The 24,864-nt window shown below is 64.4% G+C and overlaps 1 protein-coding gene across 2 annotated transcripts in view; it reads left to right on the top strand.

Moving 5' to 3' along the window:
• The window catches only part of CD82 (CD82 molecule), a 37,624-nt gene extending 15,996 nt beyond the window's left edge, over positions 1 to 21,628 (top strand). Inside the window, exons 2-9 of one of the 2 annotated variants that reach the window (XM_079103045.1) lie at positions 7,741 to 7,822; positions 10,389 to 10,461; positions 13,712 to 13,836; positions 13,919 to 13,993; positions 19,404 to 19,505; positions 20,068 to 20,271; positions 20,404 to 20,487; positions 20,890 to 21,628. In XM_079103045.1, coding sequence (XP_078959171.1) covers positions 7,760 to 7,822; positions 10,389 to 10,461; positions 13,712 to 13,836; positions 13,919 to 13,993; positions 19,404 to 19,505; positions 20,068 to 20,271; positions 20,404 to 20,487; positions 20,890 to 20,967 — 804 coding nt within the window. In that variant the 5' untranslated portion in view covers positions 7,741 to 7,759 and the 3' untranslated portion in view covers positions 20,968 to 21,628. Of the gene's footprint in view, positions 1 to 7,740; positions 7,823 to 10,388; positions 10,462 to 13,711; positions 13,837 to 13,918; positions 13,994 to 19,403; positions 19,506 to 20,067; positions 20,272 to 20,403; positions 20,488 to 20,889 lie in introns of those variants that run through there. The other variant, XR_013757652.1, reaches the window with a different exon arrangement.
• Positions 21,629 to 24,864: the final 3,236 nt, after the last annotated feature.

The raw sequence follows: 24,864 nt of genomic DNA, 5'->3' as shown, positions 1-24,864 counted from the left end.
AGTTGCCTGGCGGGACCTGTGAGGGGGCTTCCGGCTCCACATGCGTGCGGGACACACAGAGGCACTCTGAACTCTGAAATCCTGTGACGATGTGTTTCGTCCAGCCGGAGAGGGCCGGAGAGGGGTGTGCTCCCTATGTTTAAGTGGCCCCCAAAGCTTGTCCCATGCTCTCCTCAAACCTCCAGCAGCCCTAGGAGACAGGGCCTCACCATCATCTCAGTGCTGGAGGTGAGGACATTGGAGCTCAGAGAGGTTCAGTAACTTCCCAACGTCACACAGCAAGTAGGAAGCAGAGCTGGGACTCAAGGAGGTCTAAGGAAAGCCGAGGTTCCTCCTGCTCTGTGGCCTTAGGCTTCTCCCGTTGCCCAGGGGAACCACTTCTGTTTTTTTGTTTGTTAGTTTTGTTTTTAACAACAACAACAACAAGATAAGACAGGCAGTTGGAGAATGAGAGAGTGGGAGGTCAGAGGTCGGCCCTGGAATCGGCTGGGGCTTCAGGCCGCCTGTGACCAGCCGCTTTCCAGGGGTGATGAGGACAAAGTCCAGAGCCCGGCGGCCAGGCCGCTCTCTCCCCACCTCCCGCCCCTAGATGTGGGCAGACTGCACCCCTGGATGGACTTGCCCACCGGGGTGGACCTCCCGGCCTCGGGCAGGCCCCTGGGGTCCCTCCCAGAGCAGGGCAGAGTGCCCTTCCCCAGCCTTTCTATGACCTGGCCCAGGAGCGCAGTGGCCTCCAGGCCGGGATGGGCCTGCAGCGGCCACCATTTTTGGTGAGGAAATCAGCCCCTTCCGGTCACCATGTCACATGCACTTGACCCCACTGAGTGCCGGCCCCTCCCTCTGCCCCTGGGTCTCACAGCCTGTCCTGACCTTCGCAGGTGGGAAGGCCGGAGCACAGAGGCGACCGTCCAGGGCCACGGGGCAGGGCGGGGCGGCGGCTGGGAGGACGGGCTCAGGGCTGCTGCCCGGATGGAGCCCTGCCGTGCTCTGGGGGGATGGTGACTCGCAGAGCCACGGCGGGCCCAGCTGGACCGCATGCTGAGCCTGTCCCCTGTGCCTGTCCCCCTGTGCCTGTGCACGCAGAGCCCCGGGGCCAGCGCAGGGCAAGAGGTGGCGAGCAAACTCGGCCAGAGCCTCGGTCCTCCTCTTGGAGCTCCGCCCGGCTGGCTGTGACCCCTCTGGGCCCCTCCGACAGTGCCCTGGCCCCACATGTCACCTGCCCCACAATGCTGAGGGAAATGGGCCTCCCGGAGGCCGGGATGGACAGAGCTGCGTGACTATTCCGGCCGGCTGTCCCCGCCGGGCGCCGCGTACCAGGACACCGGTGTCTGCCTGCAGCCCACGCGGAGCAGCAGGGTCTCTGGGGACAGCTGCAGCAGTACCTCTCGACCTGTGCAGGTGCCCCGGGAGGCCCGGCCCGGCCCCCGGGCTCTCCCCAGAGCAGGCACCAGGGTCTCTGGCGATGGGGACGGGCCGGCAGCTTACAGAGCGCCCGGGGAATTCCACCAAGATTGGGGCCACACCTGGTCCCGGGGCTCCCCAGGGCCTGCGACCCCAGGCAGGTGGGGACTAAGCCTGCCCCCTGGTGGTGGGGTCCGTGCTGCCTGCTGTTGAGGAGAGGGGCTCAGGTCCAGCCTCCAGGGAGCGGCCCTGCCTGCCGCTGACCCTGCCGGATGCCCTGCCCTCGTCTAGTGTCTTCAACTTGCGGTGGAGCCGAGCTGCCTCCTCTAGGAGACCCTCTGGCCTCTCCAGGCCTCCTTCGCTTCTGTGCTCCTGCAATGCGTCCCGAGCGCTCCGAGCACCCAGCAGGTTCGGGGCTCTGGGACAGGGCGGCCCCTTCTCTCAGGGAACCTGCATGCCAGCCGGGGACCTCCACGCCTGCGGACGGCTGGTGGCTGCAGTGAGGGCTGTGTGACAAACCCACACGTCCAGTCTGGCTGCCCCTAGGGTCACTTAGCCTGATCCCACCCCTCGTGATTCTCAGGCAGGACAGAGGTGAGCACTGGGCATTGGCATGGTCTGATTCTCCCGGCAGCTGGAGGGCTGCCCTCTGTAGGGCTCAGGTATTCAGGGAAGGCCCTGGGAGGAGGCCATCCATCCACCCATCCATCCATCCATCCACCCATCCATCCATCCATCCATCCATCCATCCATCCATCCACCCACCCACCCATCCATCCACCCACCCATCCATCCACCCACTCATCCATCCAACCATCCATCCATCCATCCATCCATCCACCCACCCATCAATCCATCCATCCATCCATCCATCCATCCATCCATCCATCCACTCATCTGTCCATCCACCCATTAATCCATCCATCCCCCCACCCATCCATCCACCTATTAATCCATCCATCCATCTATCCACACATCCATCTATCTACACATCCATCCATCCACCCATCCTTCCATCCACCCATGCGTCCATCCACTCACTCATCTACCCATCCATCCATCCATCCACCCACCCATCAATCCATCCATCCATCCATCCATCCATCCATCCATCCATCCACTCATCTGTCCATCCACCCATTAATCCATCCACCTATTAATCCATCCATCCATCTATCCACACATCCATCTATCTACACATCCATCCATCCACCCATCCTTCCATCCACCCATGCGTCCATCCACTCACTCATCTACCCATCCATCCATCCATCCACCCACCCATCAATCCATCCATCCATCCATCCATCCATCCATCCATCCATCCACTCATCTGTCCATCCACCCATTAATCCATCCATCCCCCCACCCATCCATCCACCTATTAATCCATCCATCCATCTATCCACACATCCATCTATCTACACATCCATCCATCCACCCATCCTTCCATCCACCCATGCGTCCATCCACTCACTCATCTACCCATCCATCCATCCATCCACCCACCCATCAATCCATCCATCCATCCATCCATCCATCCATCCATCCATCCATCCACTCATCTGTCCATCCCCCCACCCATCCATCCACCTATTAATCCATCCATCCATCTATCCACACATCCATCTATCTACACATCCATCCATCCACCCATCCTTCCATCCACCCATGCGTCCATCCACTCACTCATCTACCCATCCATCTATCCACCCACCCACCCACTCATCCATCCATCCATCCATCCATTTACCTATCCACCCACTCACCCACTCACTCATCCATTCATTCATCCATCCACGCATCCACCTACCCAACCTCTCACTCATCCATCCACCCATCCACCCACCCATCCAGTCTGTCCACACTGTTGGGCGCCTACTTTGATCTCATGAAGAACATGTAGTCTCCCCTCAAGGCTTCGTGGTCCACAGGAGAGATGGACAGAGTAGGAAGTTACTGTTCAGCCGCTGCGTTTGATACCCTGTCCCATGCTGGGCGTTCTACCCCACTGTCTAGTTTAGTGTCTGGAAAAATTTGCAACATATATTTTCCCTTCCTCCTTTGTAGAGGAGTATAGTGGGGCTCCGTGAGATCAAGTGGCTTGTCTAAGGTCACACAGCTAGGAGGTGACAGGAACCGTGCGTTCCAGCCAGGCTTGCTGCTGCAGCCCGTCCTGAGCCGCCCAGTGCTGGCGCCTTCAGAAGCAAGCCCTTAACCAACGTGGTCCTGGGGGCCGGGCGGGGGCAGTGGACAAGCCCGGCCAGAGGAGGAGCTTCCTGGAGAAGTTAGTAAGGTGTCAGCATAACCACTTCACTGTGCCGAGTGTTCTGGCAGAAAATGATACCTTTGGTCAGTTTAAATTGTTGCCTAGAAGTGGCCAGTTGACCTGCTGCAGAGTAGAGCCGACTGCACTCCACGGCTGTTCTGGAACCTTCCCCCAAGACGTGCTGTGCCCCCTTGTGCTGTCAGAGTATGTAATGCACCCCAGAAGGAAAGCGCGGGCACCCCTCCAGAGTTCACAGGAAGTGCAGACAAGAGCACAACCTGGGGACGTTCAGTTGGCTCCATTTCATCCGCAGACAAGATGCCCAGCCCTCGTTTCTGCAAGTACCCGGCCAACGGCCGCCAGCAAGCCAATGCTGAGCCCAGCTCTGCCCACCGGGCCCTGGTGGTGCCAGGCACCGACTCACTCCCTCTTCCAGCTGGAGGTGTCGGGTGCCCGTTCCACGGGGAGGAGAGGAGCCCCTCCCGGGACTGTGTGGCCGCAGAGCCAGGATGTGGGCACTTGACCAGGGCCCCTGCGTGTTCTCTAAGTAGCAGTCAGTTCCTGTCTCCCCAGACCCCACGCTGAGGGTGGGCCCTGGCTGCCTCTTCCTGACCCTGGCATGGGTGCTATCAGATGCCCTACGCCAGGGTCACAGGCTTTTCCTGTAAAGGGCCAGGGAGTCAGTCTTAGGCTGCTGGGGGTGGCTGTGTGCCCCGGACACCTTTGTTTATGGACACGAAAATTTGCATTTCATGTCATTTCCATGACTTAATGTACTTTTAGTCTTTCAACTATTCAAAAATGTAAAATCTGGCCGGGTGCGGTGGTGCATGCCTGTAATCCCAGCGGCCCAGGAGGCTGAGGCAGGAGGATCGTGAGTTCAAAGCCAGCTTCAGCAACAGTGAGGTGCTAAGCAACTCCGTGAGACCCTGTCTCTAAATAATACAAAATAGGGCTGGGATGTGCCTCAGTGGCCGAGTGCCCCTGAGTTCAGTCCCTGGTACTAAAAAAAAAAAAAGGAAAATCTGTTGGTAGCTCATGAGCTGTTCCGGCCACAGGCAGCGAGCCGGTTTGTGCAGAGGCATGGTTGCTGATCTGCCTCTGCCACCCCTGAGCTCCGTGTCCTGGGGGGAGGCAGAGGCGCAGCCCTCAGCGTGGGAGGCCAGGGTGGGATATACCTGGGCTCCCGGTGTCCAGCTTCAGCCTGTCCTCGTGGTGGTGGTTGGGGGTTCTCTGAGGTTGGTGCCGCACTCCACGGTGGGCTAAGCTGGCTAGTCCCCGCCCGAGTGGAGCTGGCCCCTGGCCTGCGTGGAACAGCTCTTCTCTGGCTCAGGGTGGAGAGTGTCCTTGTCTGCTGCTGCCTGTGACTGGACCTTGTCCTGCCCTGGAGCTGCCCCGCCCCCGCCCCATGCCCATCTTCCCTTCTCCACCCTTAGGTGGGTCTCTGTGGCCTCCGGGCTCCTCCCGATGGCCTGAGCCGCCTGCCAGGCGAGGGCTTCCTGCTCTTGACTCAGCGTGGAGACCGCAGCCTCTTGCTTGGGATGGGGTCTGTGGGGCCCTGGGCACGCTCCTTTAGCCCCTGAGCCTCCTAGCCTAAGGCCTTATACCCTTTGTGTGAGTGACGGAGACCCCCAGGGGTGCCCCGGGGTCTGGAGCATCGGGACGCCAGCCTAGGGTGCGGCCTGGCGGGAAGGGCCGGGCCTTGGAGCTGTCACCTTGGCGCTTGCCCGCTGACTGGACAAGGACTGTGCCGTCCCCGACGCCCTTAGGGTCTCAGCGCTCCCAGCTGGGAGCACTTCCCGGCGGAAGGAGCTGGGGCTCTGGACCCCGAGTGGCAGGGCTTGTGGGCTGCACGGTCAAGTCACCTGGCCTGTGGGAGCCGCAGGGGCCCCGGGTAGGAACGCCGCTCTCGGGCTGGTCGAGGAGCCAGGGAAGGCGGCCGTCCCTGTGGCCCATCTCCTCCCCTGTGAGAGTCGCCACTTTCCTGACACCCGCCCTCCGCGCGAGGCCACCGGGAGACCCGCTACTCAGAGGACCTGCGGCCTTGGCTGGAGCCCTCCCTGGACGCTCGGGTTGCCAAGGGCCGTGTCCTCGCTTCTCCGATTTCACGAGGACCCAGAGAGGCAGCTGCGCCGGGTCCTCCTGGGGAAGTGACGCCCTATCTGGGCTGCTTGGACCAGAGCCAGGCTTGTCCCTTGAGTGTGCCCCACGTCCCTGCACCCTGGGAAGAGGTCCAGCCAAGCTGGAACAAAGCAGGTCCCTGGCAGGAAAGAAAAGCAGGCCTCGCTCTGGGAGAGAACCTTCCTTCTCTTGCTTTTGTTCTGGCAGGTTCTGAGGCCTGGGGCCTGCCAGGCGCGCTGGCGGCCAGGGGAAGAAGCACAATGGCCTCCTTGTGTCCCAGCCCCGCAGGCCTTCCCCTTCGCGGCCAGCGTGGCTCTGGGCTCTCCTGATGCGGCGAGTCCTGTGTGCTCCTCTCAGGGAGGCTGCGGGCAGCCGCTCAGGCCACCTGCCTGCCACTGGCCGCTCCCCTGCGTCCCCAGACTGGGTCCTGGGAGGCTTCAGGCCATTTTGCCCCTCCTAGGTGGCCTGCCCCTCCCTGGCAGCTCCGCTTCCTGCTCTGCCCCCATCTGTTCGGGAGAGAAGCAGCCGTGCCATCCAGCAAGCTCGGCCGAACCTCGTGGGAGGCCGGGCCTCTCCCTCAGCCTGTCCCCAACCCTGCCAGGGCACCTATGTGACATCCAAGTTGAGCCCCCGCTCGACAGGGAGGACAGGACATTGCTGAATCCTCAGAAGAGGCGGGGACCTGCATGTAGCCGGGACATTCAGAGTGGAAGGGACACCAGCCAGGCGCTCCCTCCTGTCCCTCTGCTCTGTGGTCTCCCTCCCCTCCAGGGGGCAGCAGGAGCAAGACTGGGCCTGTGGCTTGGCCCTGCCCCCGCCCCAGCTCTGCCAGTGCAGCTGTCCCAGGCCAGCTGTCCAGACCCAGCTGCTGGTCTCTGGCTCCCCCGCCCCCAGGGCTGCCTGGCCTCAGCGGGGAGGCGAGGGCAGCCAGCCTGCCTGTTCCTGTCCCTCCTGGGTCCCCCTCTTGGGGATCCTTCTGTGTGGAGGGGCACAGTGTCCATCACCAGGGTGACAGGGACCTTGGAGATGACCCGCGCGTCCCATCATAGACCATCAGCTGGGCTCTCTGCGGCCTGTCCATATCTGCGGCTCCAACCTGAGGTCATTGGAATTTCCCAGTGGGTTTCATGGGTCCATGGACCCCCAGAAATCGTTTGCAAAGTGTTACCTATATGTGGATTTTCTAGCGGAGTCTGTGACCCCAAAATTGGTAATGATAAGTACCAGCCAAGAGGACGGACTCCTGTGCAGCGCGTGAAATCATGTCATAGAAGGACAGTTTTGGTGGCCCAGAGCTGACATCCTGTGGAATGAAAACAGCAGGCCACAAAACGCTGCATACACCATGACCGATTATGTTTAAAACCATTTGTCACATGCGGGAAGTGCGGGCCCTGTGGCCGAGCGCGGGTCTCATCCCTGGGTGAGGTCGTCATGTTTTCTGGATTCCTTGGACATTTGATGGTGCCTGTTTATTCCCCTTGTGATCTTGGGGGGGGGTTTGTCTCTCAGTCCCTTTTCTGAGAAGCCAGGACTGTGGCCTTAGCCATCCCCAGAGCCCCAGGCCCTGGACTGGGACGGAGTCTGCTGGGCAGAGGGACAAGCCACAGGTCTGGGCTCTGGGCCTGTCTGTGGATGGCTAAACTCCTGGCCTCTGACTTTAACCAGAGCCCACCTGGGCCAGTCCAGGGCCTGGCCGAGGAGGGGAGGGCCTTCCCTCCGGCCCTGTGGAATAGCCGTCCCAGGCCCTGGCTGCCCAGCGTCGAGGGGCCGCAGCCACCCAGAGGACCACACCTCCAGCTGTGTGACTTTGGACCCGTCATCTGGCCTCTCTGGGCCTCAGCCCTCCCTAAAGCAGGGACAGTGCTGGTAGCTTCCTCAGGTGGACTGAGCTGGCTCCCTCACCAGGGCCAGCCCCCACCCTGACTGCCACTCTCTCCTCTCTCCAGGGAACTCCAGGACCCAAGGATGGGGGCGGCCTGTGTCAAGGTCACCAAATACTTCCTCTTCCTCTTCAACCTGCTGTTCTTCGTAAGTACGGCCACGGCCACCTGCCCCTCCACAGCTGGTCCTCCAGGTCATCCAGATTGAGACCCTGCAGAGGGTCAGGGTCATGGGCACCTTGGTGGGGTGACTGCCAGGCTGAGGACAGTCCCGGGGAAATCAGTGGGGGCAGAAGGGACGTCCTGGTGGCTCTCTGCAAAGGCCGGCCCCCTCTCCTGGCCATCCCAGCCCCTGTGGACAAAGACTGGAGCCTCTGGCCAGGGCCCTGGGCTGGTCTTGGCCTCCTCCCCGCACCTCCTGGGCCCTGGCAGGGTGAGGCAGCACTGCCTCCGTGCAGCCCAGGCTGACCCCTCAGGACAGGGAAGGAGAGGAGAGGTGGCGGCCGGCCGGTCCCTTTGTCACTCCTCCGCACAGCTGGCCTGCAGGCCGCCCTCTGCCTCCAGGGCTCTGCTCCTGTGGACCCAGCCGACGGCAGATGGAAGGTTTCGGTTTTAGTCGTGTCTGCAGGGAGCAGGTACGGCCTCCCACGTGGCTGCACTGACGTGATGGCACGGCCTCCCACGTGGCCGCCGACGTGACGATGCGTGCGGCGACTGTCCACCTAGCCTCTGTGTCACCATCAGGTGTCACTGCGATCCAGAGATGGGTGGTCGCAGGCAGGCGGCCGACTTCCTGCCACTTTACAGGGGCGTGAGCGCCGGGGCCCTGTCCTAGGGGTTCAGGGGCCAGTCCCCCAGGACACCACGCAGTCTGCCTTGGGCTCCTCCGCGTGGTCACATACTGGGGCGGAGGCCGAGGATTCGGGCTTCCGTCCAGTGACGACCCGGGTGGATCGTAAGGCAGGGCTGGGAGTGACTTGCCCGGCGGGTGGCGGGCACCTGCCTCCTGGGGTGGGCAGGGCTTCCTGTAGTGCCCTGGGGGTCCCAGGGTCAGGGGGAAAGCCCAGCAGGGACGCGGGGCAGGGCCCCTCCAGGACACCACGGGCACCTGCCGGGGAAGGACGCCGGCTGGGGCCTGGGAAGGGTCAGGAGATGCCTGGGGCTGGGAGTGGCCTCTGCTGCGGCCCAGGCCATGCTCCCCCGACGCCACGCGCCCTGGCAAACTGCCCAGGAAACCCTGTGCAGGGCCGTCTGAGGAAGGAAGCTGTGCCCCCTCCCCGCTGGCCTGGTCTGCAGGCCAGGGCAGGGCAGGCAGGGTTGGTGGGCCTGGAGCATGGCCCAGCCACCAGGCCTGGTTCACAGGGTGGGGTGCCAGGGTGCCTTGCCTGCTGGGAGGCTGCCAGGCCTGGCCTCCTTCCTGGCCGCCCCATGGCCTGGTGGCTGCACTGGCCACACCTGAGGGTCAGACTGTGGTCACCAGGCTGCACAGCAGCCTGGGGGCTTCCCTCCCTGGCTCCTCTCGGCAGGCTGGGGGCGGGCAGGCGCGGGGGTCTTCATCCGCCCGAGGTCGTGCCCACCTAGAGGTCTCCTGCCCGTGGCCTGCTCCCTTCCAGGAGGGCTGTCCCCTCCTGCCCGCCCCCGAGTGCAGTTGTGCGGGGCAGGCACTCTGCGGTCCCAGGACAGCCTGGGACCACCGGGCCCGCCAGCCTGTCCAGCGGTGCTGAGTCTGGGCTGAGTGGGAGGCCCGGGGCAGGAGCCACCCGAGCCCGTGGCATGAGGACTTCCGGAGGGACGTGTCCAGTCGACCTGGAGTCTGACAGCGTAGCAGGGTTTTGTGGGCTCTGGTCTCCAGTGGAAGGGAACAGGCCGCTGGCCCTGGACCTGACCTGGCTGAGGTGGCACCAGGGCTGGTGAGAGGGCCCTGCAGGAGGGTTCCGCGGGCCCCAGCAGCGACGGCAGGGCCGCCCTGTCCTCCAGCTGGTGACTTTGCCCAGGGCCGGGGCCCCGCCAGCCTCTGCCGCCTGGCGGGGTGGATCTCGGCTGGGACCCCCTGCGGGTTGAGCTCAGGTCAGAGACGTCACCCAGCAGAGGGGACAGAGGCAGGTGGCTCTTTGGCCACCAAAACCTGTGGAGTCCAGCTCAGGGCTCATTCCTCCCCCTGCTGTCCAGTGCCTGGGGACAGGGCCACCCAGCGACAGAGCTGCGTCCCCCAGCCGTGACCATGGGAGCTGCAGGCCACCCAGGGAGGCAGACCCGGCAGGAGTTAGGCCCCAGGGGCTGGCGATGGACGAGGGTCAGTCAGTGGCTGCAGTAGGATGGGGCACCTTAGTCTGCCTGCAGGAGTCAGGGAGGCTGGCCTCCTTGCTGAGAAACGAAGGACAAATTAGACTTCGATGTTTAGGTCCTCGGAGGGTCTTCCCCGAGCTGGCCTGCTTGGGCACCTCAGGCCTGAGTTGGGCTGGATGGAGGGGAAGGACCTGGGCAAGGGCCAGGGGGTAAGGCGGGATGCTGCCCCTGTGGGTTCGGCTGCCCTGGCTGGGTCCGGGGACTCCCCAGGCCCGTGACTTGCTCTCTGTATTGCTGGGAGTGGGGCCATCTTGACATCCCTGGGCTGGGGGGCAAGGGAGGTGGCGGCCTCGTGCCCCCTGCCCTCTTCCCTTCCCTGGGCTCCCACCCCCTGGGGACCCCCGCTGACTGCGGTCTTCTCCCTCCAGATCCTGGGCGCGGTGATCCTGGGCTTCGGCGTGTGGATCCTGGCCGACAGGAGCAGTTTCATCTCCGTCCTGCGTAAGGAGCCCGCTGCCTCCTGAGTCCGTTGGGGCCACGCAGGCCAGGCGCTCCCCAGGGCCCTTGGGTTCAGTGCCTGCCGCTTCTCAGTCGCCCCCGGCATGTGGTCACCTGGTGCTGAGGGTCCCTCCCCAGGGCTCCCAGGAGGACAGGCCAAGCGGCTGTTGCCTGGAGAAAAGTGGCGGCTGGAGAAGATGAGGAGGCCGGTCCTCCGTCCCTTCCCTCCGGCCCGGCCTCATTTGCCTGCCCCTTCCCAGCTCAGATGGAGGCAGGAGGCGCCTGCGGGCAGCCTTTGGGTGCTGGTGGAGCACTTGCCGTGGCCGGGCACTTGCTGGGCACTCCGTGGTGGAGGGAGGTTCTGGCAGGGCCACCTTGGCTGGCGCTGGGTTGGGGCGCACGTGACCTGCCTCAGCTCCCCAGAGCCCGGGAGGTGGGGCGAGCCTGTGCCCGCCTTTCAAATGGAGAAACAGCTCAGAGAAGTTAAGGCACCGGCTGGAGGTCACCCAGCTCCTGATGAGCAGGTGCAGGACTGAGAGCTTTGGTCCTGAAGTCTGCAGGTGGCGGGGGAGGGGGGGGAGCCACAGCCTGGGGTCCGTGTCACCTGGTGACAGACTTCCTGCGTCTCCTAGGGAATCCCAGGGCTGGCTGCCTGGCTGTCCTGGGCTCCGTGGGGACAACCCTTCTTTCCTAGCAGCCGCCCGGGCAGCCAGTCTGGACTCTGGCCCAGGATAGCTGCTTGATTTAAATAAAGCCACACCTGGCTGGAGGCAGTGAGGCAGGGCCACACCTGTCACTGGCCCCGGGAGCCGGGCCTCCCTCCAGGAGATGGGTCAGTGCAGCCGGCCCTCAGCCACCGTCCACAGGGCCTGGGACTGTCAGCCCCCGGCCTCCTGTGGGGTTAGAGCTGGGTCTCCTGCACAGTCCCCAGGCTCCTGCACCCTCCCAGGGGACACAGCCTCCTCCGCCTCCATCAGACCCAGGCTCCCTGCCTCCACCTCCCACGCCCAGCAGGCTCCGAGCCTCAGGGCGAAGTCCCGAGACCCGCCTGCACCTGCCCTGGGCACTGCCGGCTGGCTGAGCGCGGGTGTTTATGAGTACAGGCCGGCCACAGCGCCGCGGGAGACCTGATGCCGCGGGCGTGGGCCAGCTCTGTTTGTCATTTAAAACACTCCCCACCCGCCTGGACTCCTCAGGTGGCCAGGGTCGGAGGCCTGAATCGGAACCCGCTGACCCGGTCACCGTACACTTGGGTAAACTGAGACGGGGGGCAGCCCCCTGAGAGTCACGCAGCCGGCCAGGGTCAGAACGGGAAACCGGAGCGCCCGGCCTGCCTGCTGCGTGCTGGGCCCGCGTGACGCCGCCCTTTCTGTACCCAGTGGGATCCTTGCTTGAGCCTGTGGGGCTGGGCCATCCCCATTTTATAGAGGGAATTAGAGCACAGAGAGGGGAAGTGACTTGTCCAAGGGCACACAGCCAGAAGACAGGGACCTGAGATGTCAAGCGGGGGACATGGCTTCCAAGCCTGCGCCCAGAACCCCCACGCCACCCGGCTCTACCGCGCCCTGAGTTAGGGCTTTCTGAGAAAAGCGACCCCCTGTGGTGAAGAGCTAGATGCAGGGGGCCGAGTCATCGTGGCTCTGCTGTTCACTGCTGTGTGACCTTCAGCAAGTCACTTACCTCTCTGAGCCACCGCAGCTATAGAACAGGAATAACTGCCAGGCACAGCGGCGCACACCTGCGATCTCAGAGGCTGAGGCGGGAGGATCGCAAGCTGGAGGCCAGTCTCAGCAATGGTGCGGCCCTGAGCCGCTCCATGAGGCCCTGTCTCTAAACAAAACATGAAATGAGCCGGGGACGGGACTGAGTGGTGAGGCCCCGGGTTCCATCCCCGGAACCAAAGATAGTGGGGAGATGATGGCGCGTCTCTCGGCCTCCTGAGGTCACGCGGGACACTCGTGGTCCCCTCCGGGTGGAGAGTGGGACGGTCTCGTGAACGGGCCCTTGCGGCGTGGCCACAGGGGCTTTAAGAGAACCTAGTGCTGACGCTTCCCGTGCGCCGAGCAGACAGCAGGTGGCCCGCGGGGCCCGGCCGCCCAGGGGTCGCCTGGCCTCGTCCTGCCGTGCTCTCCACGCCATGGGCCTGCCGTGCAGAGGGGTGGCCTCCCCAGCCCGAGGTCATAGGGACAGGGTGGCCTGGACAGAGGGCGGCACGGGCTGGCACGTGGTGGCTTTCAGGCCGAGCTGGCTGCTTTGTCCCCAGGAGCCGTCCCCAGGAGGAGCCTTGGGACCCAGTCACAGGAAGGAGGCGCGAGCCACAGGCTCCTGTCCACCCGAGGGCTGCGGGGAGGGGCCGCGCCAGGAACCCCAGGCCACGGGGGTGGGGCGGCGAGCGGGTGGGCCTGTCTCTCCCTGAGCTCCAGGCGCTGTCTGTGACCAGGAAGTGACGTGGTGAGCCCCCTAACTGCCCCCCTGGGCAGTTACTCCTGGGGACATGCAGTGGCCTCCCCCTGCAGCCAGGGTGCGGAAGTGCTGGCCCTGGCCTCTCCTGGGCACTGAAGGACGGTGGGCAGGTTGTGGGCAGAGGCCCTCCCTCTGCCTCCCGGCGGCCTCGTCTGCTGGGTGGACAAGGGCCCCACGCATCGTGTTTCCAGATCCCTGCTCTGGCCCCTGCAGGGTGCCTCTCTGAACCTCGGTTTCCTCCTCTGTGAAGTGGCCAGACTTGGCAGGCTGAGGCCAGGGCAGGAGGCTGCGTGTGGAGCGCCCCAGAAGTGTGTCGAGGGGCGGGAAGCTCTCGAGTCCCTGGCCCTGCAGCACCATCCAACCCAGGCGCCCGCTGCTCATTCATCCCACAGACATCTGTGGGGCACCTCACTGTGCCAGACCACCATTCTGCCAGCTGCGGGCTCAGCAGGAACAAAGCCAAGCCCCGGCCTCCTGCTGCTCGCATTCTTGGGGGGTCGGGGCAGATAATGAGTGAGGAGAATCAGTGAGACACAGAACAGGTTTGATCCCGAGAAGGGCAAAGGAAGAGAACCTCGGCAGGGCTGCAGGTTAGGCTGGATCAGGGTGCGGGGTTGCAGTTTTACGTGAGGATGCGGCTTATCCAGGGGAGGCAGCTCCCTGTTGGGTGACCCCGGCTCCCTGGCTCCCTGGCTGGTGCGGGGGGAGCCAGCCTGGGCCTGAGGCCAGGTGTTCGCCCTGCTGGGCCCTCTGACTTGGTCCTTCACGGTTCCTTCCTCCTCCGTCCCAGAAACCTCCTCCAGCTCACTGAAGGTGGGGGCCTACGTCTTCGTGGGCGTGGGGGCCGTCACCATGCTCATGGGCTTCCTGGGCTGCGTGGGCGCCGTCAACGAGGTCCGCTGCCTGCTGGGGCTGGTGAGTGCGGCCCCTCCCTCGGGCAGCCCCGGGTGGACGGAGGGAGGGACGGGCTGCAGCTGACCGGCCTCTCTGTCCCCAGTACTTCGCCTTCCTGCTCCTGATCCTCATCGCCCAGGTGGCCGCCGGGACCCTCTTCTACTTCAACGTGGGCAAGGTAAGCGCTGCCCTCGGGCTGGGCGGCCCCGGGCTGCGGGGCTCCTGTGCCCGTGATGGCCTGTGCCCCGCTCCTGCTGTCCCTCACCTGGGCCTGACGGACCCTCCATGAACCAGGACATCCTGAAGCCCGGGTCCCGGGAGCCGGAGGAGCCAGCCGGGCTCACCCCGCCCAGAGCCGGCCTGCGGCGCGGGCTTTCACTAAGTGACACTTTTGCTGTTGTGAAGACACCTTAGCATACATGAGAGCCGCGTCACGCTTCCAGAGGCGAGGCCCAGGGTGGAGGCCGCTAATGAGAGATGGGTCCTGTGTCCGAGGGAGGTCTGAGTGTTCGGGAAGAGAAAGACTTTGTGCAGCTTAAACTCAGGGGACGTCTGTTGGTGACTCATACAGAAGGTTGGTCTGGGAGCTCGGAGGCCCTGTTCCGCCTCCTCAGCAGCCTCATCCTCACTGGGATGGGTTTTCTGTGACATGCCATTACCTCACAGTCACAAAATGGCTGCCAGAGCACCAGCCATAGCGTCTGCACTGCTGGGGCCAGAGAAGGGGAAAGGGGCAGTGCCAGCCAGGGCCATTCTTTTACTCAGAAAACTTCCAACAAACTCCTCCACACGGGGACAGAGGCACCCAGGGCTTCGCAGGAGGCTGAGCCTCAAACTCTATAAAGATAGCGCAAGAGAGAACAGAGCCAGGGTGGCTGCTGTGAATTGAGTACCTACTGTGTGCCCGTGGCAGCTTTCAGAAGCGTCACCTACGTGGTCTTGTCCTTGCAGCAGCTCTGCAGGGTGGTTTATGTTGACAGATGCTCAGAGAAACGGCCGACACTAACCACATCAGGAGCAGTAACCAGGACCCCATCCCTGCCGGGATCCACACACACCGAGCGCTGGGGCAGCTGGGCGCGCACACGCTCTGTGTTCAGTTACCCCTCACGACGGTCCTATGAGGTCGTGGGTATAAAAATCCCTATATTCAGAAGTGGCAGTGGAGGCAGAGAGGTTAAGCAACTTGCCAAAGCTCACACAGGAGTACGTAATAGAACCAGCGCTGGAAGCCAGGCGTCCTGCTGGCAAAGTCTGATGTGAATCCGCTTTACTTGTTTCTAATCCATACCCAAATTGTTTCCCAGAAGCATGGGAACAGTCTCCCATTCTCCAGGAAAACTACTATGTCTGAAACCAGGGGCTGCAGGTCAGGGCTGACTTGAACACTGAGCTTCCTGGCAGCCAGAGCAAAAGAGGAAATGGTGGACTGGATAAACGAAAGCGTGCTTACTTGGCTCTGGAAGCCTGTGGTTAGCAAGAGACACTCCTTCCCAGCAAAGGGGTCACAGGCCCAGGCCCCCTCTGGCCCAGTCGTGGCACGCTGCAATCGGGTTGGCAGGAACCAGGCCCCAGAGAACTGGCCTCTGTGACAGGCCGAGAGCCCTGCCGGGCCTCAGGCAGCCTGCCTCCCGTCCTGTGATTCATGCCAGTAGAGATGGCACCTGGGACCAACTGGGAGCCAGACTATAATCTCCATCTTAAGAAGCCAGAAGGCGCCAGGCCTGGCGACCCCTCTGTCCCCAGGCACCTCCCAGCAGCGGCTAGGACCCAGGAGCCAGCCGGCCCGGCCGCCCCAGGGCAGGGCGTGGTGGACACGAGCCGCCCTCTGTGCACCAGGTCCCCCCTCTGGCTCCTGGCCTCCCCTCCTGGCCCTGCTGCGCGGTGCCTTTCTGGAAGGCAGGGGACATTTCCTGGCTTGCTGGGAAGCTCTGTGGCCTGGTGTCCCTGGCTGGACGCAGTGATGTGGTTTTTTGCCGGCACATCGCAGATCCTGGGAGACCAGATAGCCCACCAACTGTTTGCCCTTGTGGTGAGGCCAAGCCGGGAGGCCGGCAAGCAGCCTTCGTCCATCCCTGCCTCGCGCCCCTGCCTGGCTCCCTGGCCACTGGGAGAGGCCACAACTGCCTGTGCACACAGATGGTGGCTAAAACACAAGCCTGGCACCAGGCGGCCCATGTCCAGCCCTGCTCTGTGTCCCCGGAAGCGTTGCCCAGCCTCTCTGTGCTCAGTGTCCTCTCCTCAAACGACAGTCACATCGGACCCCCCGTCTGGGACCTGCAATTCTGAAATTTAAAAAGTCCTTTCAAAGTCCCCAAATAGCAATGGCCACTCTCTTGGTGGCAGCGTGGACCCTGAGGGCAGAGAGGCTTCCTGGTCCACTCCATGCAGGTGGCCCTCGGGACTGGACGGGCTGACGCTGGGGCGGGCACCTCCCTGCCTTTCTAAAGTCTGAGCCAGAGCCGCGGGGGCGCCAGGCGGGGCTGCCCAGCCGAGGGTCCTGGCAGGGGCGGCAGGGGCGAGTGTCTGCTGCCACCCACACCAACCGGGCTCAGTGCAGGGGCACCTGGCCTCAGGTGTGCCGGGGCCGTCCTCCTGGCTGTCCAGCTGTCTGAGCTTCCTCTGCCTCCTGTTGTTGGTCAGGGTCCAGGTCTCGAATTTAGGGGCCCTGGCTTCTGGGGCAGGCCTGCCAGTGATTGCTGTGTGACTTTGGACAAGTTACCAAGCCTCTCTGAGCCATCTGTGACCTATGGCCAGTTCTGACAGTCTGGGATTCTGATTCATCCTCCCTGGCGGCTGTGGGTGGGAGGAGCAGAGGAAGGGAGTGAGCACACTGGGTGCTGGGTGCTGGGTGCTGGGCTTGGTGCACACGGCCATAGCTCACCCACCCGACAGCCCGCATGGGTTGGCTGTGGAGGCTCTGAGAGGCTGTTCTGGGGGCTGAGAGGCTGGAGGGAAGGGGCTCTGTGGCCTGGAAGGGCCGACCGCTCCCCCAGGTCCCTCGGGAGACCCGGGACCCCCCCCACCAGGAAGCCCACAGTCCCACGCAGGTGCCCCCGTGCCTGGTGCCAGTTCCAGGGCACAACAGGTCTCTGTCGCTTGCCCGCGCCCTCTCTTGGGTCCCCAGGGGAGCTGGACGCCAGGCCCTCGTCCCGCCACATCCGTAAGAGGCTCTGAGGACATGTCCTCGGAACCCCTGGCTGTGCCGCAGTGTCCGGGCAGCACCGGGCCTGCCTGCCACCCAGGGGGATGTGGACACAGCGAGAGCCCCGTAGGACCGGGCGAGGGCGGCCGGTCCCTCCCCGCTCCCTCTTGTCCCTGGCACACCCTGGTTGCCACGGTGATGTCCCTGGCCTCCCCACTCAGGTCCCCTGGGCCCTGGATCCCGAGGCATCAGCTCTGCGCCCGGGTCCCTGGACTCGGGTTGGTGTTTCCCTGGAAACCGGCAGCCTGCCTGCCCGTCACCTCTCCTGGGCTGGGGAGGTCGGCCGCGCCACACTGGGCGTGGGCAGAGCCGAGGTCGTGGGCAGCCAGCGGGACTGGGGGGCGTGGGGAGCAGCAGCCTGGACCCTCCTCTCCGCCCAGGGAGATCTGCTCCCTGGAGACCGTTCAGGACAGACCCAGGGTCCGCAGGCGACCCTTAGCTTCTGGGGCCCCAGCGAGAACTTCCTGGCCCCCTTCAAGGCAGGCTGCGGGCTTAGAGCTGATGGAGCCCAAAGGGTAAGATGGTGGCTTCTGGAACCCGAAGCCCAGCTCCTTCCCGCTGGCTGTGTGGCCTTGGAGAAGTGACGCAGCCTCTCTGGGCTGTCTCCTGTGAGTTAGTAAAGAGGAAACAGGGCCGACACCTAGGCCGACACCTAGGCCGTAGTAGGTCAGCAGGGAGGATCAGGTCGAGGTACTGCCCTGCAGGCGTGTGGGCACAGCGGGCGAAACCAGCCGCCATGGGACTCAGCGTCCTAAAACGACCCTGCCCAGGGCCTCGCCTTCCGGGGTCGCCGCCTGGTCATTCAGAGGGGCAGGGCCAGCCCCCGAGGCCCACCCCAGGGGCACTGCCTCAGCCCCAGGGCCTGGCCTCAGGCACCTGGAAGGCCAGTGTGCCCTTCCCCTTGGGCTGTGTGGCCTCTCTGGGTCCTGCCGTGGGTCCTCGGCTGAGCAGTGGCCACAGTCAGCCTATCTATGCCAGGTGCCCGGAAGGTCCACGGGGTGCGGGGACTGGGCCTGGGACAGGGACCAGGAGGGGCCCCGCTGGCTTGTCCTCTGCTCGGCTGCTGCCTGCACCCCATGGCTCCTGCAGAGCCTCAGCTCAGGCTGGTGCGGGCGGCCTCGGGTGGGCGTGGTGCCCGGGCCTCTCTGGGCCTCATCTCAAGTCTGTCTTCTGTGGGGTTTAGCCAAGACCAGTCCTGACCAGGGTGGATGACCAGCCCAGGCCAGAGGTGGGCTCTGTGGGGCCCTGCTGGCGGGGGAGGGGAGGGGAGGGGGGCCGTCCTGCCACCCTCTCAGGGCCCAGGCTGCCCCTCTGGTGTCCGTCCGCGGTCTCGGGGCCCTTCTCTGTGGCTGCACCTGTCCAGGGGAGAAGGCAGGTGGGCCCAGCTCCTCCCATCCGCCCTCTGAGGCGGGTCCTGGCCCCTGACCTCCAAGAGGGTCAGTCCTCAGCGGCGGCAGGGTGCAGGCAGGGCAGTGGCCACTCGTGGGTTTGTGTCATCCGCCTACCCTGTGCCAGACTCTGACCGGCTTTGCTCCAGCCTCTTGGGACTCTAGTGAGGCTACCTTGTCCCCATGCAGCAGAGGAGAGGGGCGACAGAGCCAGGAAGCAGGAGGATGTGATATAAGTGCCGTGAAGACAGCACCCCACACTTACCCCCGTAGAATAAGGGGGCCGGGAAGGGTGGCTGAAGCGGGTGGGGGATAGGGAAGGGTTGACACTTTGCGTGATGTTTAGCAGAGCCATGTTAACATCTAGGGAAGAGCCTTCCAGCACAGGGAACAGCAAGTGCAAAGGCCCTGGGGCAGGAGTGTGCCCAGCATGCGGACAGCAAGGAGCCCTGTGTAACCTGAAGCAGAGGAAGCAAGAAGAGAGACAGAGACACCTGGGAAGAGCAGGGGCAAATGGCGTAGGGCCCAGGGGTCATTCAGAGGACACTGGCATTTTCCCTGAGTGGTGGTAGGCCACCAGAATCTTTGCAGTAGTGACATGGAAAAATGTGCATTTAGCAGCCTGGGGGAGGCTGAGGCAGGAGGATCAAGAGTTCAAAGCCAGCCTCAGTAAAAGCGAGGTGCTAAGCAACTCAGTGAGACCCTGTCTCTAAATAAAATACAAAACAGGGTTGGGACGTGGCTTAGGGGTCGAGTGCGGATGAGTTCAATCCCCAGGACCACCCCCCGCAAATAAGGCCATGCGGTTACTGCGGGCAAAATAGACCCTAGGGCAGGAGAGGCCAGCACTGACCCCATGGGCGCCCAGGAGGTGTCAAGAAAGTGGTTGGGCCTGTGGACGCAGGAGCAGGTTGCTGGGGTGCGGCTTAAGGGGTGCGAGCGGAGGCCGGCTGGGGTTCCAGGAGTCTGACCCCAGCCTGCGCTCCCCTCCGCAGCTGAAGCAGGACATGGGCGACGTGGTGACGCAGCTGATCCGGAACTACAACGCCAGCAGCCAGGACAGCCTGCAGGAGGCCTGGGACTACGTGCAGGCGCAGGTGAGCCGGCCCGCGCGTCTGGAGGCGGCTCGCGAGCGTGCGCACCGTGCCGGGCCTCCCTGGCACCCGCGCCCCCACAGGGCCACCGGGGGCGTGGCCTTGAGGCCCTGCTCACGACGTGGTCATCGTGGTGGGCCTCGGACAAGAGTCCCTGCGCCGTGTCCTAGAGGGGTGGAGGGGGGCCGCCTCATTTTGCTCGGGTGCAGGAGCCTGCGGGTGTCCCCTCCCCTGTGGGGTCAGCCTGCTCTGCGGGAGGGAGGCCCAGGAAGGGAGGCCCAGGAAGGGAGGGCCCAGGAAGGGAGGCCCAGGCCCTGGGGTGAGGAAACCCAGGAGCCGAGCCCGAGCGCCCCCTGCTGGCCACTGGCTGCTGGCGGGACTCCACCCCCGAGAGGGCAGGAGGCAGCTGGGGACCGACCTCCACTGGGCACCTGGGCATGCCACCTGCCCAGCTGTCCCTTTGACCCTCGGGGACCCCAGGGGCCCGTGAGCGGCAGACCCGAGCCTCTGCGGGAGGGGCCGCCGGCTGCGCGGTGGTCACCAGGAGCCTGTCCCCGCTGCCCAGGTGAAGTGCTGCGGCTGGGTCAGCTTCTACAACTGGACCGACAACGCGGAGCTCATGAACCGCACCGAGGTCACCTACCCCTGCTCCTGCCAGGATGGCGGGGAGGAGGATGACGGGCTCTCCCAGCAGACGGGCTTCTGCCAGGCCCCCAGCAACGGCACCGAGGGCGGCAACGACCCCGAGCGCTGGCCTGTGCACAAGGAGGTGCGTGCGCCTGCGCCCCCGCGGCCGCGCCGGCCTTCCCGCGGCAGTCGGCTCCGGGTTCCGGACGGCAGAGCCGCGGGGTGGCCCCCTGGCGGGCGGGCAGTGCGGTGACGGCTGGGGCTCCCTCTGCAGGGCTGCATGGAGAAGGTGGAGGCGTGGCTGCAGGAGAACCTGGGCGTCGTCCTCGGAGTCTGCGTGGGCGTCGCTGTCATCGAGGTCTGCCCCGCCCCGCCCCATGCTCCGCCTCCTGGTTCATCTCTGCCCTGCCCATGTCCTCGGAAGGCCGAGACCTGCGGGGCAGGTGGCCACGAACCTCCAGAGGCCCTCTGGCCTGAGTCCTGCCTGGCTCTGTGACCTCAGCCAAGGCGCCGACCCTCTCTGGGTCTCCTTGTTGGGCCTGCACTGCTGGGTGGCTGTGAGGCACAGGCTGCGGAAAGCTAGGTGTTGACCTGGAAAGTGGGCTGGCCACTGGGTGCCGGATGGGCTCCCTCTCTGGCCTCCGTCCCTCCCTGGCCTCCATCCCTCCCTGGCCTCCATCCCTCCCTGGCCTGCATCCCTCCCTGACCTCCATCCCTCCCTGGCCTGCATCCCTCCCTGACCTCCACCTCTCCCCTACAGCTCCTGGGGATGCTGCTGTCCATCTGCTTGTGCCGGCACATCCATTCTGAAGACTACAGCAAGGTCCCCAAGTATTGAGGCAGCTGCTGTTCCCGCCTCCTCAGCGTGCCCAACTCCTGGCTCCTTCTGGCCGGCCCCACCTCCCTCCAAGCCCCCTCCTGCCTGGGCTGGCTGGCAGAGGGTCTTCCGGGGCCGGGGCCTCCCCTCTCTGCCTCCTTACTGAGCCCTGGTGGCTCTGGTCTCCTGCTTTCTGCTGAGGGCTCTCTGGGCTCCTGCAGCCCCAGCAGGGCAGGCTGCCCCTCTGCTGCCCTGGGCCTGTGTTAAGGATTGCGGGAGGTTGGACAGGGCACCCTGGGACTCAGGGGACTGTCCCCGGTGGGTCAGCTTTCTTCCTCTGGACGCACCTGCCTTTGGTTTTTCACATTTTACTGGGGGCAGCCGGGAGGTTGGGCGCTCCTGCCCCAGACCTGACCGAGCTGGGGCAGCGCGGTGAGCCCCGGGCTGGGGGGCCTCCAGCCACGAGGGCCCCAGGAGCCCCCATGGGCATGGGCAGAGCTGGCCCTGATTCTCCAGGGACCCAGAACCCTGGCTGGCCTTTCTGAGCCACCATCCTCTGCCGCTGGACTGCGGGCGGGCAGGACTGTGCCTCCTGGCGGGAGCGGGGAGGGGCTGTGGCCCAGTTCTGCGGATGTTCTGGAACGTTGAAGGCTGACTATTAAACAGGATTTGCGACCATCCAGCCCGAGGTGGCCTGGAGGCTTCTTCCTGGGAAGGGCCGAGGTGCGCGAGAGGCTGCCCCTGCTGGAGGGTGGGGCCCTGCTGCTGTCCCCGGGGCAGCCCTGCCCCGCGCAGGCTGCCACCCCGGACGGCAGTGGCCGCAGTTGTTCATGTGCTAAGACAGGTCACCGTCTGGGGTCCTGCCTCTGAGACCAGGGGAAGCTGCCCCCAGAAAGTCCTGCCCAGTGTCCTGCAGCCCGAGGGGGCTCAGAGGCTCAGCCTCAGGGCACACCGCGGGGAGGCGCCGCCGGGCAGCTGGTGGGCACTTGCCTGCTGTCGTCTCTCCTCTGACCCCTGGGGTCCCAGTAGGAGGAGGAAGGGATCTTTGGGGAAGGGTCTCTTCCAGCCTGGGTGCCCAGGCAGAAGATGGGAGGTGTTTTCGAAGCGCCCAGCAGGGGGCGCTGCTGCCCCAGCCCAGGTTCTCAGCCACTCCCGGCTGCGGCCAGCCCCAAGCCTGGGGGCCGGTCATGTCCTGGGGCACTTGTGGAAGTGGACTCTGGTGGGCAGACTCGGGGTGGGGACAGGAACCTGCCTTTTTGCAGCCCTCTGGAGCGACCCCTGAGTCGTCCTGCTGTAGATCCTCAGGCCTTGGGCAGATGTCGCCCGAGAGATGGGGTGGGGGTGTCCAGGCCAAAAAGCCTGGTGCTGTCAAGGAGGCCGCGTCCCCGCCCTGACCTGAACCCGCCTCCTGCAGGACAGAGATGTGCAGGGCAGGCCCAGCGCTGGGGTTGGGGAGACCTGAGTCTGGTGGGCAGTTCTCCACACCTGGACCCTCCTGCCACTGCCTGTCCTGCCCCAGAGCCAGGACTCCAGGTGATCGGTCGGCTTGTTTCCTTGATTTCCTGCCTTTCCCACAAGAAAGCACATGTCTCAAAGCATGAAACAGAGGAAAAAGGGACATTTTTGAGGAAGCGGAGGTCTGGCCATCAGCAGAGCTGGCTGCTCATCAGGCTGCTCATCCCGTGGTGGCCAACACCAGCCGCCCACAGCGCGCTCCCTCGCAGACCCCAGTGCTCACTGCTTAGTCCAGAAGCACCCGGACCTCACTTGACGGCCCGCGTGGCTCTCTGTGGCCACGGATGCCTCCTCAACTCGGCACCACCCACCGATCTGGGTGGGACACGAGGTGAAAGTGAGTGCCATCCTCAAGTCCTCCCTGTTAGGTTAAATCAGAATTTTGCTTCTGAGCTTCCCGGTGGCCAAAGCAAAAAATGGGGCGGAAAGAGGAGACTTTGATGATTCTACTGCTCTCCTTTCCCGAGTTGCCCTCCTGTTTACCTGCTGGGAGAAATGGCTGGCTAGACTCTAAAGTGCATGCCCAACCCAGACACGAACCTCAAGGACCTTCTTGTTGAACGAGAAAAGGCACTGGGCCCCTAGCAGAAAGCCCCATGTGCCCACCACGTGCTGCTTGCCCAGGAGGAGCAGGGGAGGCCAGTGACTGCACGTGAGGCACTGCCCCTCACAGCCGGTCCCTGGCCAGCGCGGCCGCGGCGAGTCCACAGCTGCCTGTGGATTATTAGTCGCACTTTACAGGTGAAGACAGTGAAGGGAAACAGGTGAATTTGCTGGCATCCCAGCAGCTCTGGAGGCTGAGGCAGGAGGATCACAGGTTCAAAGCCAGCCTCAGCAACTTAGCGAGGCCCTAAGCAACTGGGCGAGGCCCTGTCTCTAAATTAAAAAAATGTTAAAAAGGGCTGGGGATGTGGCTCAGTGGTCAAGCTCCCTTGGGTTCAATCCCCGGTGTCAAAAAGGAAATGAAAAAGCACCAGAGGAACAGGTGCGCTAATCTCAACATGCTGCCGCCAGCCTCGCACAGCCTGTGCCCCAGCACCCTGCTGCCCCCTTGTGGCAGGCGAGAGCACAGACATGGAGAGCGGCTGGAGCTGCCCCTTCAGGACTGCCTGCTGGACCGTGGGACCCCGGGTGCTGGCCCTGCCCTGAGAACGGCCTGCAGGAGGGGCAGGACCAGAGCTCAGGTCCCTGGCCTCTCCCAGATGAGGAGGACTGGGGCTTCTGCTGACGGGCGTTGGGGGACGGGCCAGGCCAGCCGAGGGACCCCCCCCCACCCCGGCGCCCGCAGCAGGGGAGCTGGTGTGAGCGCCGTCCTGCGCCTGCACCTATGGGCTGGCGGCCGGCGTGGGCAGTGGGGCCAAACGCAAGTCCCGCGGTGACGGTGGCCCTGTCGGGTGAGGGGTCAGGGGTCCAGGGACCCAGGGACGTGCTGAGCTCAGTGAGCTCAACCGCATCCTCCTGGGGACCCAGGGCTCAGAACGCAGCCACACCAGAGGAGGAGGGAGCGGGCACAGCCCCGGGCCGCGTCCTGTCCGCCCTGCCACGGGCTGACCGCTGAAGGCCCAGACCCAGAGTCCACTCCACCGTCCTGGATTCTGGTGGCAGTGGGCCCTGGCCCGCTGGCCTCATCAGCCTCTGGGGAGGACCCGGGCCAGCCTCCCACTCCACCAGGCCCCTGGGAGGCCGGCTTGCAAGGCGGGAGGGGGCGTAGGGACATTTTTCTAATCCCTGAAGTGACCAGTGCACTGCTCCTGTCTGGGCGTCCCTCCTGCTGCCCGCCTTCTGGGCGAGCCGGGCCCTCCGAGCTGCCGCTTGGCCTTCGGCAGTGGACAGGGTCACCGCCATGTCTCCTGCCGAGACCCAGGTCAAGGACATGCTGTGCAGAGGACAGGCACTGGCACCAATGCCCCTTGCTGGTGCCCACCCTCTGCTCCCTGAGGCCAGGCAGGAAGTGGGGCCAGCAGCACCATGGGGGCTCCCTGGAGGGGCCCTGCCAGTGTCCGGGAAGCAGGGCTGGGGGACTGACCGCTGTGGATGCTGACCCATGGGGATGGAGGGCTTGGGCTGGAACGGGGTCCCTGAGGGGTAGGCAGTGTGGAACTATCTGGCGATTTCAATTACTAGCGTGGACGGCTGGGATGTGGTTGAAAGGGCCGGCGCACTTGCACATACACTGCGCCCTGGAAACCCGAGGGGCTCAGTCTGCTCCTGGCCAGGGACAGCCACCCAAGCTCCTCAGCCACCCAAGCTCCTCAGCCTGCAGGTGGCTGTGGCGTGCAGGAAGTCCGAGGCCTGCTGGCCTGGCGGGACACCCCAGCTGCCCACCTCAGCCCGTTTCCTAGCCCCGGCGTCTTCCAGAGGAGCCACTGCCCCAGGCGAGGACAGCAGGGTGTGGGGGACACT

This window comes from Sciurus vulgaris (assembly GCF_902686455.1).
Source record: "Sciurus vulgaris genome assembly, chromosome: 11".
NCBI lineage: Eukaryota > Metazoa > Chordata > Mammalia > Rodentia > Sciuridae > Sciurus > Sciurus vulgaris.
This window is presented reverse-complemented; position numbering and strand designations above follow the sequence as displayed.